A 15589-nucleotide genomic window follows, 5' to 3' on the forward strand; every position below is an offset into this window, starting at 1 on the left:
AAAGTGATTCATGTTTGACTGGCCACAGGTACTGCCATCTAGTGGCTGAAGAAGTTTCATGTTGTTGTTCTTACCACAACTGACCTTTATATCAACATCAACAACATCTTTCAACATTCAACACATTCAATATTCAACACTGCCAGTGCTTAGTATTCACTAAGAGCTGTATCTTAAACCCTCTGACTCACTCTTGATGACAAACAGCAAAAGGGTCAGATTTAAGTGCCTCGGGGCTCCCTGAACAGCTGAGTCTTCAAATGTCTCTTATAAGTAGAAAGGGACTCTGCAGATCATATGGAGTTAGGTAGTTCATTCCACCATTTGGGAACAACAGAGGAGAAGAGTCTAGCTACAGATTTGGAGCCATACAGGGTTGGGAGCACCAGCCGTCTCCAACAGGCAGAGCGTAGCGGGTGAGAGGGAATGTAGACCTGAATGAGAGATTCCAGGTAGGCAGGAGCCGTTCTTGTCACTGTTTTCTAAGTCGGATGAAGAGCTTTGAATTTGATTCGAGGTGCCACTGGGAGCCAGTGAAGAGACATGAACAGCGGGGTGCAGTTTTGGGTAAGTTAAAGATCAGACATGCTGCTGCATTCTGGATCATCTGCAGAGGTTTAAATGAACATGCAGAGAGGCCTACTAGGAAAGAGTTGCAGTAATCCATACATGAAATCACAAGGGTCTGTACCTGAAGCTGTGTGGGTTGTGTCAGGTAGAGTCTGATCCTCCTGATGTTATAGCGGGCATATTCACAAGACTGAGCAATTGAGGCCATGTGCCTCAAAGGTCAGCTGGTCATCAATCTTGACACCCACATTTCTGGCAGACTTAGTGGGCACAAGCTGATTTGAATCGAGCAGAACACTGATCTGTGGTTAAACAGAGGACACGCTGGAAAGACAATGAGCTCAGTTTTGGACAGTAGAAGGTGGCATTCCTTCATCCATGTGGAGAATATCAGCCAAACACGCTGATATCTGAGCTGAGACAGATGTGTCTTCAGGTGGAAAAGACAGGAAAACCTGACTGTCATCAGCATTGCAGTCGTAGGAGAAGCCACGTGAGCAGATCATTGCACCGAGTAAGGTGGTGTAGAAGGAGACGAGTAGGGGACCAAGCACTGACCCCTGGGGTACCCCTGTCAATTAGCCATGTGATTGAGACACTTCTCCCCACCAGAATGGCAGAAGTAACACCAACCTGTAACTTTCTAACTGGGCTGGGTTGAGATTCGGCTTTTTGAAGAGCAGGGTGACCCAAGCTTGCTTAAAAGCAGTGGGAAAGACAAGTTTCCACAGAGAAATTGGCAATGTGTGTGCCTGCAGGTTTGATTGTGGTCAAAATGGTCTGCAGGATGTTGGTAGGTACTGGAACAAGAAGACAGGTTGTAAGTTTTGAGTTCAGGAGAAGACTAGAGAACTCAAGTCTGGTTCAGAGCAGCAAAAGAGAAGTGTGAGGTAGCAGTAGAAAGATTGGAGCAGACTGAGCTGGTCAGGTTCATAGAATTGGTTGCTGATAGTAGCCACCTTCTCAGTGAAGAAGGAGGCAAACATGTTTGGAGTCAAGAAGTGGGGGGCTAAGCGGCTAGAGGAGAAAGAAAGCAGTTAAATGCCATCAACAGTTTTCTTGATCTCACACTTGATGCTTTAAAAATTACCTGACAACAACTAGAGATGCAAGATTCACGATGGTGCGCTGATGAGGGGGTGCACAGCAGACTCAGTGTGGTGAGATCATTCAGGATACTTCATGAACAACATCTTTGCAGCAGTTCAAATCTGACAAATTTATCATATTCATCTTGACATTGGGCCTGATTCATTATCTGTTCTTAAACATTACGACTTTTTTGCCCTCAATTTAATTCTGCAGACAGGAAACGGCCTGGTGGCCATTTGTAACTTGTTACATCTAGTGAATACCAGACTGGATGACTGACAATTACAAAAGCTACACAAGAGATGTCAAATACCCAACAGGCTTTGCTAACTTCTTTTAAGAACAAATATAAAAAGAGGATTTAAGGAATGAGGCACCATATGTGCAGATTCAGGTATAGATTGGCATGAGGATCAATAAATATATATTTATTTGTATAGGACCTTGAATGCAAAAATTGCATCTAAAAGACTTTCACATCAAAGAGAAAAATATTAAAAATATGTTAAAAGAACATAAGTCATGTTTCAACAGAGTAATGAAAAGAGAATTAAACCAGAAGGCATAAGATCGACATTTACTAAAAATCCTCATTCACATAAATTACAGTTAAAATGTGAAAGAATCAACAAATTAACGGGCATGGGTTTATACTTGCAGACCTTTTAAATTTGCTCACCTCTCCTTTTGCTTGGCACTCTTAGGTAGTGTCTGCATGTTGAATTGGGTCAGATTCCTGCGGTCCTTGTCCCTTCGTAGATTCCTCTGTTGAAACAAACAGAACACTGTCCTGTCACTGGACTGACAACATTCAAGACCTTAATTCTACAAACACTGATCAGTGTTGCGTGTCCACAGCCTGATCTTCACCTGAGCAAATCTCATGCGATTCCTCTGGTATGCAGTCTTCTGCGTCTTGGCGGTGTCCACCAGCTGGAAGCTCGTCTCATCCTCCTCATGGAAGTAGGCGTACTGACTTCCACCTCCAAACTGAGATGAGTACTTGTCTGGAGACACAAACATAACAGCATATTAAGTAATAGGGATTTGACAATCATTATTTTGCCCCAAGCCTGAATTATTTATTTTGAGTATCTGCAGTTACAGAGTTCCACTTGGATATTTCTGCATTGAATTAAGAAGGACAAAAAGGCCTGGATCAATAAAGTCCCTCACACCAGCTAATGCAGCATTGGTGTTAAACCCAAAAGCAGACTCGGTGGTGACGAAGTTTCCTGTAAAGATTTTGGTGTTTGACTGCTTTGATCACAACATTCATGACATACAGATTGAGATAAGATGACGGACAAGATTGTGGACATCTCTGATGACAGAATATATTTGAGAAAACATCTAAAAGCTTCATATTCATAGCTGCACTTTTTTGAGGGATTGACAATGCAAACGGCAAGTTTGACATCAATTGGATGAATAATGTTAAAAGTAATCAATCGTAGGAGGAAGTGAGGCGGAGGCGGAGATGGCCGCTTGAGGAAAGCTCGCTCGATTACGAACTAAACTTTTGCCCCTAAGAAGTATAAAACTGAGAAGTTAAACCAATTAAAGTCACCGCGGGGTGAGGATGGCGTCTGGTGCAGCTAAAGACAGGAAAACGAGAGCGCTGAAGCCGACGTCTAACAAGCCTGCCGTCGGAGAAAGCAAGCAGCGGCAGCCGGGAGCTACCGCTAAAGCTACTGTGGGAGCCGCAGCCAAGGAAGCAGTCCGTTCGCCGCCTGCTGCTACGACCGCCTGGGCTGAGGAGGACGAGGACGAGGACGAGACGGTTGGTCTCGCCACGATCCTGAGAGAACTATGTGACTTCAGGCAAGACAATAAACGTCAGTTGCAGGAAATTAAAGGAGAACTTGATAAAACGAACTCTAGGCTAACTGATGCCGAGGCTAGGATATCGGCTAACGAGGATAGGTTGCAGCAGGTGAACGAGGTGCTCGCCGAAATGCTGACATCACAGGAGGCTCTCCAGCAGAGAATAACGGCACTGGAGGGCTACGGGAGAAGATCGAACATCCGCATTTACGGCGTGAAGGAGGGTTCGGAGCCTCCGGGCCCCATGATTCCGTTTGTTGAGAAACTGCTGCGGGAAAATCTGGGCATCCCTGACGGAAGAGTCTTACAAATACAGAGAGCTCATCGTGCGTTGGCGCCACTGCCCGACAAAGATAGACCACCGAGATCCATAGTGGTCAATTTCCTCAACTTTACGGATAAAGAAGAAGTGGTGAAGCTTGCCTGGCAGAGGAGAGGTTTTGTGTGGCAGAACCAGAAAGTCAATATTGACCATGACTATCCACCTGAAATTCTTGTCAAGAGGAAGGAGTATGCGGAGTCGCGCAGGGTCCTGAAGGAGAATGACATTCGGTTCCAGACATTGTATCCAGCCCGCTTGAAAGTCCACCATGCCGACGGGGTGAGGATCTACACTACGGTGGAGGAGGTGACGGCAGACCTGGCGAACCGGGGGCTCCCGGTCAAGGTTTTCAAGGAACCAGCATCACTGTGGGAGAGGATCCAGAGGGGGTTGTGGCAGAAGGCGAGAGGTGGAAGGCAGACCACACGGCAAAGCGGAGCTCCGGGATATAAAGAAAAACTGCAGGCGTTTAGAAGAGGCGACGCGGAGTGAAAAGGAGCATCTCTTCTGAATTGGACAGCGAGGAAGGCAAAAAGGAGGTTTTTGCACCGACACAGACGCTAATATGCTATAATGTTTAAAGAGAGATCGAGACTTTTCTTTTGGTTGTCATCGGTATGGAGGGCCCTCTAACACGGTCAGGTTATGGAGGCTATCCCTCGGATGGGAGGCTGGTCGGCTGGGGAAGACCACAGCCGGAACACAAGTTCATCAGGGTGACGTTGTTAGTGTTTGATTGCACTATTGTTAATAATTAGGGCCTGAGCCAGTCCCTGGCGAAGACCCTATGATGTTTCGAAGGCACACTCGCCACTTCCAAAGTTAATTTGACCCCCTAAACATGCTCGAAAACTCAACAAATTTGGTACACACATCGGGTGCGGCGAAAAATTCGATAATTAAAAAAAAAAAGAGGCGCTCTACTCAATAGCGTCACCTACATACACAAAAAACCACGCCACAGCCTGTAGGAATGTCCTACAGACGTGGGACCAACACCATTGAACTCGTCTCATCAAGACGGATAAATCATACACTCACACCTGACCTAACTGTAACAGGATGTCCACAATTTGGACACGAATGTCTAATTTTGGACAATTTTGCGCCCCGAACAAAATCGATCTCCTCCTAAACCGTAAATGCCAGGGCTTCCAGACTTTCACACATTACTCTCCCAACTGTGCTGATTAAAAGTTGTTCAAGGTTAATATACTACGCGCTCGGTTTGGATTTTATGAGCCGTCAAAGTGGGGGAGACACATTTCACCTTACAATGGAAGTCTATGGGGAGAGCGTGTCCTCTCAGGGTACATACTCTCAAACAAATGCTTCTCACATCTACACCATACATTCCACAGCTTTTAAAAACACACCACTGTATTCCTGACAAAAATCCCTACAAAAATATGGTATTTTGTGTGACTTTTGGCCAACGTATGCTGACTTATTCAGCTTTTACACACTACATTTCTCTTAATCCTCCACTCTCTCCACTCTAGCACAGATCAGAGACAGAGCAGTGGGGAGGGGTTCTTAAAGGGCCAGCTCTCAGCTCTGCTCTCACTCTAGCACAGATCAAAGACAGAGCAGTGGGGGAGGGGTTCTTAAAGGGCCAGCTCTCAGCTCTGCTCTCACTCTAGCACAGATCAGAGACAGAGCAGTGGGGGAGGGGTTCTTAAAGGGCCAGCTCTCAGCTCTGCTCTCACTCTAGCACAGATCAAAGACAGAGCAGTGGGGGAGGGGTTCTTAAAGGGCCAGCTCTCAGTTCTGCTCTCCACTCTAGCACAGATCAAAGACAGAGCAGTGGGGGAGGGGTTCTTAAAGGGCCAGCTCTCAGCTCTGCTCTCACTCTAGCACAGATCAGAGACAGAGCAGTGGGGGAGGGGTTCTTAAAGGGCCAGCTCTCAGCTCTGCTCTCCACTCTAGCACAGATCAAAGACAGAGCAGTGGGGAGGGGTTCTTAAAGGGCCAGCTCTCAGCTCTGCTCTCACTCTAGCACAGATCAGAGACAGTGCAGCGGGGGAGGGGTTCTTAAAGGGCCAGCTCTCAGTTCTGCTCTCCACTCTAGCACAGATCAGAGACAGAGCAGTGGGGGAGGGGTTCTTAAAGGGCCAGCTCTCAGCTCTGCTCTCCACTCTAGCACAGATCAAAGACAGAGCAGTGGGGGAGGGGTTCTTAAAGGGCCAGCTCTCAGCTCTGCTCTCACTCTAGCACAGATCAGAGACAGAGCAGTGGGGGAGGGGTTCTTAAAGGGCCAGCTCTCAGCTCTGCTCTCACTCTAGCACAGATCAGAGACAGAGCAGTGGGGGAGGGGTTCTTAAAGGGCCAGCTCTCAGCTCTGCTCTCTCTCTAGCACAGATCAGAGACAGAGCAGTGGGGGAGGGGTTCTTAAAGGGCCAGCTCTCAGCTCTGCTCTCACTCTAGCACAGATCAGAGACAGAGCAGTGGGGGAGGGTTTCTTAAAGGGCCAGCTCTCAGCTCTGCTCTCACTCTAGCACAGATCAGAGACAGAGCAGTGGGGGAGGGGTTCTTAAAGGGCCAGCTCTCAGCTCTGCTCTCACTCTAGCACAGATCAAAGACAGAGCAGTGGGGAGGGGTTCTTAAAGGGCCAGCTCTCAGCTCTACTCTCACTCTAGCACAGATCAGAGACAGAGCAGTGGGGAGGGGTTCTTAAAGGGCCAGCTCTCAGCTCTGCTCTCACTCGAGCACAGATCAGAGACAGAGCAGTGGGGGAGGGGTTCTTAAAGGGCCTGCTCTCAGCTCTGCAGTCACACTGTGCAGCGAACTGAGGCTCGTATCTCCTAAACTACAAGGCCTAGGGATTTGCCGATTACACCGTTGGATTCGGGCCGGTGTCAAGGACGCGGCCATAGGCCGCGCGGGGGCTCAGGCCCTAACAACGCTGCTTGCAGCTTTAATTTATGTTTACAGTCGATGGGTTCAGAGTACGGAGCTGCGATATTGAAACAATAGACTTGTCTGATCATAGCCCAGTTTCTATGTCAATACACCTCAGGAGAAAGAAAAGAGCAAGCCTCTGGCGATTAAAATCATATATATTGAACAAGCCAACAATAGTGGAGAAGATAAAAAAAGATATTAAAGAATTTATGGAATTAAACAATTCTGAGGAAATATCCCCAGCAATATTATGGGACACTTTAAAGGCAGTGATGAGAGGGAAACTTATATCTTTGACTGCTCATTTGAAAAAAGTTAAACGACAGAAGCTATTGACTTTAGAAGACAAATTAAAACATTTACAGTTGGCAGATTGCAGAGGTGGTACTAATCATACTCTAAAGCAAGAAATTAAAAAAAATTCAGGCTGAAATGAATAACATTTACTCCCAGGAAACACAGAAGAATTTTCTTTTCTTAAGGCAAAAGTATTACGAAGCAGGTGGCAAATCAGCCAAGTACCTGGCTTACAAACTAAGAAAGCAACAGGAAGAGAGCACGATTTATAAAATAAAGAACCCTCTCACCAATGTTATTGAAACTAAATCAGAGAAAATAAAGGAATGTTTTGATTTCTTTTATCGTGACCTATACTCCCAACCAGCAGCTGCTGACGAGGCTCAGATTGACTCCTTTTTGGGTCGGTTGGATCTACCAAAACTAACAGACCTCCAGAATGAAGAGCTGATTAAACCCATCACAAGCAGGGAAGTGGATTTGGCAATCTCTAGATTAAAGACAGGAAAATCACCGGGCTCTGACGGGTACAACACAGAATGGTATAAATGTCTAAGATTAGAACTCCTACCAAAACTAACAAATACTTTTAACTGGATTATGGGAGGGGGGACACCTCCCCCGTCATGGAGAGAAGCCATTATCTCAATAATTCCTAAAGAAGGGAAGGATAGACAGGAGTGTGACAATTATCGCCCAATTAGTGTGTTAAACTTGGACTACAAGCTTTTCACATCCATCATGGCCTGGAGACTCGAAAAAATACTGGCTTCGGTAGCCAGTTTTGACCAGGCAGGGTTCATATGTGGGAGACAGACCTCTGATAATATTAGAAGGTCCCTTCATATTTTGGATCAAATAACGAAGGACAAAACTAGGGCACTTATAGTGAGTTTTGATTTTAGGAAGGCTATTGATTCAGTTCGATGGCTATTTTTATATAAAGTACTGGCCAAATTTGGTTTTCATGAAAGTTTTATAAAAGTGATTCAGGCCTTATATAACAAGCCCACAGCTCGTATTAAGGTTAACGGGGACCTGTCGGATAGATTTGAGCTTGAACGCAGATCGAGACAAGGATGTGCTATCTCACCTCTTTTATTTGATCTATTTATAGAACCTTTAGGCCAATTAATAAGACAGAGCGAAGCAGTTAGAGGTATCAGAATGGGCGGAGTCGAACACAAGGTTGCCATGTTTGCAGATGACGTTCTGGGGACCTTGGGGGAGCCCGAGGTCTCTTTTGACCAATTGATGGCCCTGCTATCAGAGTTCGGAGACCTGTCAGGTTACAGGCTCAACGTTTCCAAAACACAGGTTATGGCTCTGAACTTTCAGGCTCCACAGGCGATGCGGGAGAAATACAAATTATTATGGGAGAATGATCACATTAAATATTTGGGTATACACGTATCAAAGGACCCATCAAAGTTATCCCAGGCAAATTTTGACCCTATATCAATAAAAATTAAATCAGACTTACACAGGTGGAACTTAATTCCCTTCTTAAACTTGAATTCGAGAATAAGTGCAATTAAAATGAATGTACTTCCCCGCTTGCTCTACTTATTTAGAAATTTGCCAATAAAAGTGGAGGAGAACCAATTTAGGGAATGGGATAAATTGATCTCGCGCTTTATATGGCAAGGGAAAAAAACGAGACTCAAATTTAGCACTCTTCAGTTGAGAAAAGATAAGGGGGGTTTGGCTCTTCCAAACTTGAGGAAATACAATGATGCTGCACAACTAACGCCCTTACTATACTGGAGCAACGAGGGGTACAAATCTAGATGGAAGGAATTGGAATCCTGTATGGTTAGGGGGTATCCTCTGCAAGCCGTTACTGGAGATCCAAATTTGGTGCTTAAAGCAGACTGGTTTGACAATCCCTGGATAGGTTGCACGCTAGGAGTATGGGAAAGGATAATTAACACATGCAAAATTCAAAAATTGGTAAGACTTTTCAGATGGCCTGCCTACGACACAGACTTTATCCCTAACAGAGGAGACATTGGGTTTCAAACCTGGATAGGGAAAGGGTTCACTAACTATATCACATGCTTAGATAAAAACAACATTCTGAGTTTTCAGTTGCGACAGGAAAAATGTGGCCTGGAAAGGTCTGAATTTTTCCGATATCTCCAAGTGCGTCACTATATCAATCAAGAATGTAATTACAATAACTTGACAGAAGCCGAATCTGAGTTTTATCGCATATTAAAATCATCACAGACGTCAATACCATGTAAGTCTATATCTGCATTGTATAATGCCTTTTTAAAGGCTGAGAATGGCTCTACATTATATGTTAAAGAAAGGTGGGAAAAGGACGCTGGGATAGTGATCTCAGAAAAGATGTGGGAGGGGATCTGGAAATTTCAGTCTACCACGACGTGCTCTGCGTACTGGAGAGAACATTGCTGGAAGAATGTTATTAGATATCTCAGGACTCCATATCAAGAGAGATATAGAGGCCAAGAAGGGCCATGCTGGAGACAGTGTGGAGCGGAAAGGGCTGGCCACTTCCACATTTTTTGGGAATGCCCTAAATTAGCAGTTTTTTGGGAAAGTGTTCATAGATCGATATGTTCAGTATTTAACAACCGTATACCATTTGATTTTATGACAATGTTTTTTGGAAGGGTTGAATGCTTAAGCCAGTTGAGTGACATCAAACTGATACAAATCTTATTGGCAGCCACCAAAAAATCAATTACCAGGAGATGGCTAAATGCAATTCCACCCAAGCTGGGAGACTGGCATGGGATTATATTGGAAATTTTCAAAATGGAAAAAATCACCTATCAGATTCGAACACAAGAAGAAAAATTTTATACTATTTGGAATAAGTGGATAACACACATCACCCCACTAACGTCAGATTTTGTGTGACTTGGCTGGCTCCTCTGCGCTGAAGTGGAGCGCAAGTTCAAGGTTTTAGATTTGGGCACTTCTCTCCCCACTGGTTATGTCTCTTTGTCTTATCTGTTACCCTCAGCACATCTGTAAATAGTTCTTGGTTTTGTTATTGTTTTTGTTTATTTTTCTTTTCTGTTCTTGGAAAAAGCAGTGGAGCTTAAGAACTACTCTCTACTGTGTTTGTAAAAAAAAAAAGGGGGGGTGACATGAAGATGTTTAAATTATTTGACGAATTTCTGTTCTGTAAGACTGAGTTTGCTTCTCATCAATAAAGATAATGTTAAAAAAAAAGTAATCAATCACGGACATATTTTCTGCTTCTATAGTTAGTTACAGAAGGTCGCTGTTGTGACTGAATATCTGACTACGGCTCGGTAAAATATCCATTCAATATAATGAATGCTCTGATAATGCTATGCGTGAGCTTACATTTTTTAAATTATCATGTTGTGGAAGAGAGTATTATATTTTCCTGTTGTTCAAGGCTGCATAATAACAGCAAATGATTTTCTTTAGTTACCAGACTGTTATTGTTGTTCAAATATTTGCCTTTATGCACTTAGTAATCATAGCCACATTACTGATGATTATCAATAATCTCAGTGTTAAACTCTTTTTAGAACCAACAGTCATCTCTATAATGTCAAAATTTTAATAGGAGGCATTTGGTCAAAAATAAGGTGATTATCCTACTGTCAATATCACCTGGTTCCACCCTGACAGCTACATTTCTGCAATGTATTTAAAAGCTTCTTAATCCCTTAACCTCTTCCACTCACAGCATATTTTCAGGAAAAAACGCCTAAAAAGACATACCCATAGTAAATGTGTAATTACTACACTTTACTACAGGTTATATACATGTTCTTGGTGTCCTTGGACATCTTGGGACTTCAGAGAATGTGTTCCAAGTGTCAGAAGTGTTGTATCTGTCATTAAGCCTGAGTAAATTGGAATAAACCAGAGGAAAAACAAGTTTTTTACTCTCGCCAAAATATTGTATTTTTTTGACAGAGGAAAACATGATACCAGCAATGATTTCATGCACCCAGACACCACTGATTAGCTCCATCCACTCCTTGACCACAAATTTACCAAAGTTGGTAGAATTTGGGCAAACAGTGAAGCCTACATCAAGCATTTTGTAAGGATGCACCCAGGCGAGAACTCAGTTTTCAAATTGGGCCAAAGGGATTATTTTCTACCTCTGATGAAAACTGGCTCCAAATTACAATAAATTTTAATTTTAGTTGTCTACTACTAACTATTGGAGCTTTTGGCTTTTGTTCAGCGGTCTGCCTTCGTCTGTGGGGCGCTGCGTGTAAAAGACGGCGAGAGCGCATAGTTTGCGCAGGTTTTACACTCGAAGTTTTACATAGCTGGGATTTGTATTTCTTGGAATGGTAGGTGTTGATCGATTCAGTGGCTTCCCCCCTTTCCAAAGACTACAAACACTGCCGTAAAGAAGAAGTCTACGTGACACTACTCAACTTTGATTCCGCCGTGGTTGCAAAATTTAAATGTCCCGATTTGGTACCAAAACAGATTAAAATCACCATAAAAAGGCAACGTTTGCACTAAAACAGACACCCAGACCCTGTTTTGTCGACGTTTATCTACAGTAAGTCCGAGTGTATGAGTGGGATAGAGAGGCTGGAATAGCCTCACTAAAGCTTCACAGTTATGATTGTCAGTCATATTCCATTTCAATTCAGAATACAAAACAATTTATGAACACCCTGGCACAAACAGTGATGTATATTTTGATGTTGATTTGCTCTATTGTTCTCTATTTGTTCATCCCAAAATGACCAAAAATATCCAAATCCAATGTAAAGCTGCATCCTGACAGTGTTGGTTGTCATTACAGACCAAGATTATGTTATGATCTGTTGTTTATGTGTTTGGGTGTCCAGATGTCCTTTTGGAGTCTCCAAATAGAACCCAAAGAGGACTTTTTGTGTGCCAAACCCTGTCTACAGGTCATTTTTTGACATTTTGACTTCAGATTTGGACCATAGGAGGTCAGGACCTGTGTCTGTGGACTAGTGATGCCTGTTCCCCCTAGAAGGTCATGGACCTAGGTTTTACTAGTCAACATTCAGACAGATTAGTTGGGCGGAACTAAAAACCCTTGATTCTAACCACTGTATCTCCTTGTCAGTCAATCACAGAATCAAACGGACACTTCTGGAAGACACCTGAGAACGTTACCTTTCCAAAGAGACCAAGAACACATCTGAGTCTTGAACTATGTAGCAACTGCGCTGCTTTGAATGTTGGCGTGGCGTTTTCACAAAAACACTGAAAAATGCAGTGAACCTTAATGTTAAGCATCATTCAGAAGGTTTCTCTATCAATCTTGCCTATAAATGCTATCTTATAAATATGGCCTCTGGGTAGGCCCCCAATATAAAATCTCCTAAAGACCAGAGACTATTGGAAAGTCTATTGATGAATGTGTCTCACTCACTTGTGTATCTCTTGTCTTGATAAGTTGCTCCGGTCCAGTCAGCAACCTGGACAGTGACACATAAAGTGAGACAAACTTGCAGACAAATGCAAGGCTGCTTCTCAAAGCTTAATAAACAAACCTTTCCCAGACGATCTCCTTTGCTGAATGGCTGGTAAGGCATGTCTTTAAACTTCTCTGGGACTGCACATGGACCCCACCCAGATGGGTTGTCCTGGATCACAGGTGCATGGAACTTTGCCATGACCTGAAATGTGACAACACTCCAGTGAGCAAGCAGTTGGCTAGAGTAAGTACAAGTTCAAATGTACAGCAGAGGATAGACAGGGTCTCAGGCAATGAGCAGCACTGATGTCTTCAGCAATGCACTAAAACATTGGACACTGATCAGCTTGCGCAGTGGGCTAGTCATCATTGACCCCTCACACCATCTGATGTATTAGGAAGACAAAGCAATGGTTCAATATTAAGGCTGGACAATATGGAAAACAATGAAAATACGATACTCAGAACCACCTTTTTGATATCTCCATATTTGCTTTGGGTTAAGAAAAAAATAAGTCAGATAATCTTGTTGATGTGCGTCATAATGACATGAAAACTTCCACTGCTGGCATAACTGGTTTATAAATTGACCATCTCCATTGCAAAGGATTCAATGACCATAAAAAAGAAAACACTGCCGAACCCTGATGGCCACCAGATCTGGTGTAGCCAAACTTGACTACAATGCTCTTGCCATCTCGCAAGTTACCTCTTTGCCTTTTTTTTTGTACCCAACAAGTAATAACTTTTGAGAAATGTAATACCGCTGTTTCTATTATTTTTTTTAAAAAGTACCAAAAAAGTGCATAATTGTCAGAACAGCATTCAACCCTTAAAATGAGAAGCATGACAGAATCAGCTATTCTGCTAATTTTTCTCACAGTATTTCATTAATTGTTTGTGATTAATTGTTGCATCACAGTGTTGGGATGTCTAGCAGTTGCTAGAGCGGAAGGCGAACGATTACCTTCACTGTCATCTTTGTGATAATGCACCAACAAGGTCAACACGTCTTGAGTAATGGTAATGAGTATAAACCTCGTCAAGTTAATTTTCCATAACAGTCTGAATGGAGAGGTTAAAGCCAGGCTTCTGGGCAAATGAAAATGCATAGTTGTGATGGCTGTGTAGTGAACACACAATGGCCTCTACTTACCTTTTTAATCTCTTAAAAGTCAATATATTAGTTTTTTCCAAACTTTATTGAAATTGTACACGTTATAAATCACATCAAATACTTTGTAAATGACTAACAGATTATAAGCACAATTAAGCTCCTTTCACACTGCACTAAAAACACGGGTGAAACCCTTTTGACCAACGTCAACCAACCCTCCAAGCGACCCGGGTGTTTAGGGGCTCTGTTCAGCTCGCCTGCAGTGTGAAAAAGACAACCCGCGTTGTCTCAGGTTTCCCGCGACCTTCCTGTCGCATTCTGACTTAGTCACTGTGCCGCCTGTCAGGCTGTCATTCTGGAAGCTCAGAGAAAAACATAAATACATTTTTAAAAATTGGGCTTATCTGCGAGAGCTGCTCACTCATCCCTCCATAAAGTTTTGGCCTCTGCCATAAGATCAGTCTTCCTGTTGATGTCCCCGAGACTCCACTTCACTCCTTTTTTTCAAACATTTTACATGTGGATGATCTTAGGTGAATTAATCTATGCTTGGGAACTCCCACCAACTCAGGAACCCTAACGTGAACTGAGCAGGCGCAGCTGTGTTTTAAAACAACTTGTATCGTGATCTTCACATCTTTTTTGTCAATCATGGCACCACACTGGCAAGATCCTGAAGTCAGCAAGCTGCTTGCCATCTGCGGTGAAGAGGAGATCTGGCAGCAGATTTCTGAAGCCATACAGGACACAGAGATTTATGGGAACATCACCGGCATTTTGAGGCACCACGCACTTTTATTTGTAATGATGGCGTGTCAGCGCGATGACGTACGAGAGAGAAAAACACAGACCCGCAGCCTCACAGCGGGAGCTCAGACCCGCGTCTGCTGGAAGTTTGAATGAACCCTGATGCTGAGCAAAGGCGAGTACAAAACCCGCTTTGACACGTGCTTTTCAGTGTGAAAGGAGTATTACAGTACCTTGATGACTCACTTAGCTGACTGCGTGACAGGTTTGCACTCCTGGCTTTACAGGCCTAGCATTGGTAGCAAAAATGCATGACAGTTATGAAATATTTGATCCACTATTCCAGTTTATTTTCTATGATTAATCATCATTATTCCCTGAGCTCAAAATTTCGAATCGAAACCTCGAATTCAAATTTAAATTCCATTCAATATCAAAGATAACCTCTTAATTTCAATTTAAGACGAAATATTAAAATCCTAACTTTAACAAAAGAAAATACATTGGCATGACTCAGGTTATATTTATTTTATTTTCCACGTGTTACTTTCGGACACCCACGAACTGAACGCTGGAAAGTAATCAAGCTTAAGAAAGACTGCAGGACGGACGGAGACGAAGGTGCTATTTCAGTTAGCAGCTTTGAAAAAAATTTTAATAGCATTTTTCCTTCCTGTTCAACCCCTGTATGTCTTTTCCTCTAGCAGAAGCACCTTCCGAGCTGCGAACAGTCAAATTACCCCGGATGGGTTCATATGCCTTGCCGATGTAAAACAAAACTGGTTCGCATTAGCTCTGGTTAGCTTTGACTGGTGCGGCCAGTTAGCCAAATGGTAACATAGCTAGCAGTTATTACAATATCTTTCGACTAAGGAATACATGTGGTTTGACATTACCAGGATTATCGAAAGATCTTCGGCGTGAAAAGAACTTAAGAGTGAGTAACCACAAGCATGCAGGTCTATCTCAGTTAGCTACTGATGCTACAGCTGAGCGAGTCATCCTCGGCCAGGTGGCCCAGCTAACGAGGCTAAGCTAACTGGCTGGGAGACTACTTGCATTTGACCAAATTATCGCAGCGAATCATCAACAAACACGAGAGGCAGAGAGAGTTCCTTTTCAAATGCCTGTATTTATCTTGATATGCTCTTACCGTGGTTGGTGGAAAACTGACTTGATCAAATCTCAAACTCCACACGGCCGTCACACGATGAAGTCGGGACAGGCCGCCAATACGAAAGGAAGTAGGAAACTGTCGTAAAGCAGACTGTAGTTC

The 15589-nt window shown here is 43.4% G+C and overlaps 1 protein-coding gene across 1 annotated transcript in view; it reads right to left on the reverse strand.

Annotated features, from left to right (window-relative positions):
- Positions 1-15589, reverse strand: part of eif3d (eukaryotic translation initiation factor 3, subunit D) — a 25233-nt gene extending 9644 nt beyond the window's left edge. Inside the window, exons 1-5 of the mRNA XM_086185201.1 lie at positions 15467-15589; positions 12526-12651; positions 12405-12450; positions 2533-2669; positions 2342-2427 (exon numbers count right to left, since the gene is read on the reverse strand). Coding sequence (XP_086041327.1) covers positions 2342-2427; positions 2533-2669; positions 12405-12450; positions 12526-12648 — 392 coding nt within the window. The 5' untranslated portion in view covers positions 12649-12651; positions 15467-15589. The remainder of the gene's footprint in view (positions 1-2341; positions 2428-2532; positions 2670-12404; positions 12451-12525; positions 12652-15466) is intronic.

This window comes from Aulostomus chinensis, chromosome 18 (genome assembly GCF_037954235.1).
Source record: "Aulostomus chinensis isolate RoL2024-O1b breed Wild chromosome 18, RoL_Achi_v1.0, whole genome shotgun sequence".
Lineage (NCBI taxonomy): Eukaryota > Metazoa > Chordata > Actinopteri > Syngnathiformes > Aulostomidae > Aulostomus > Aulostomus chinensis.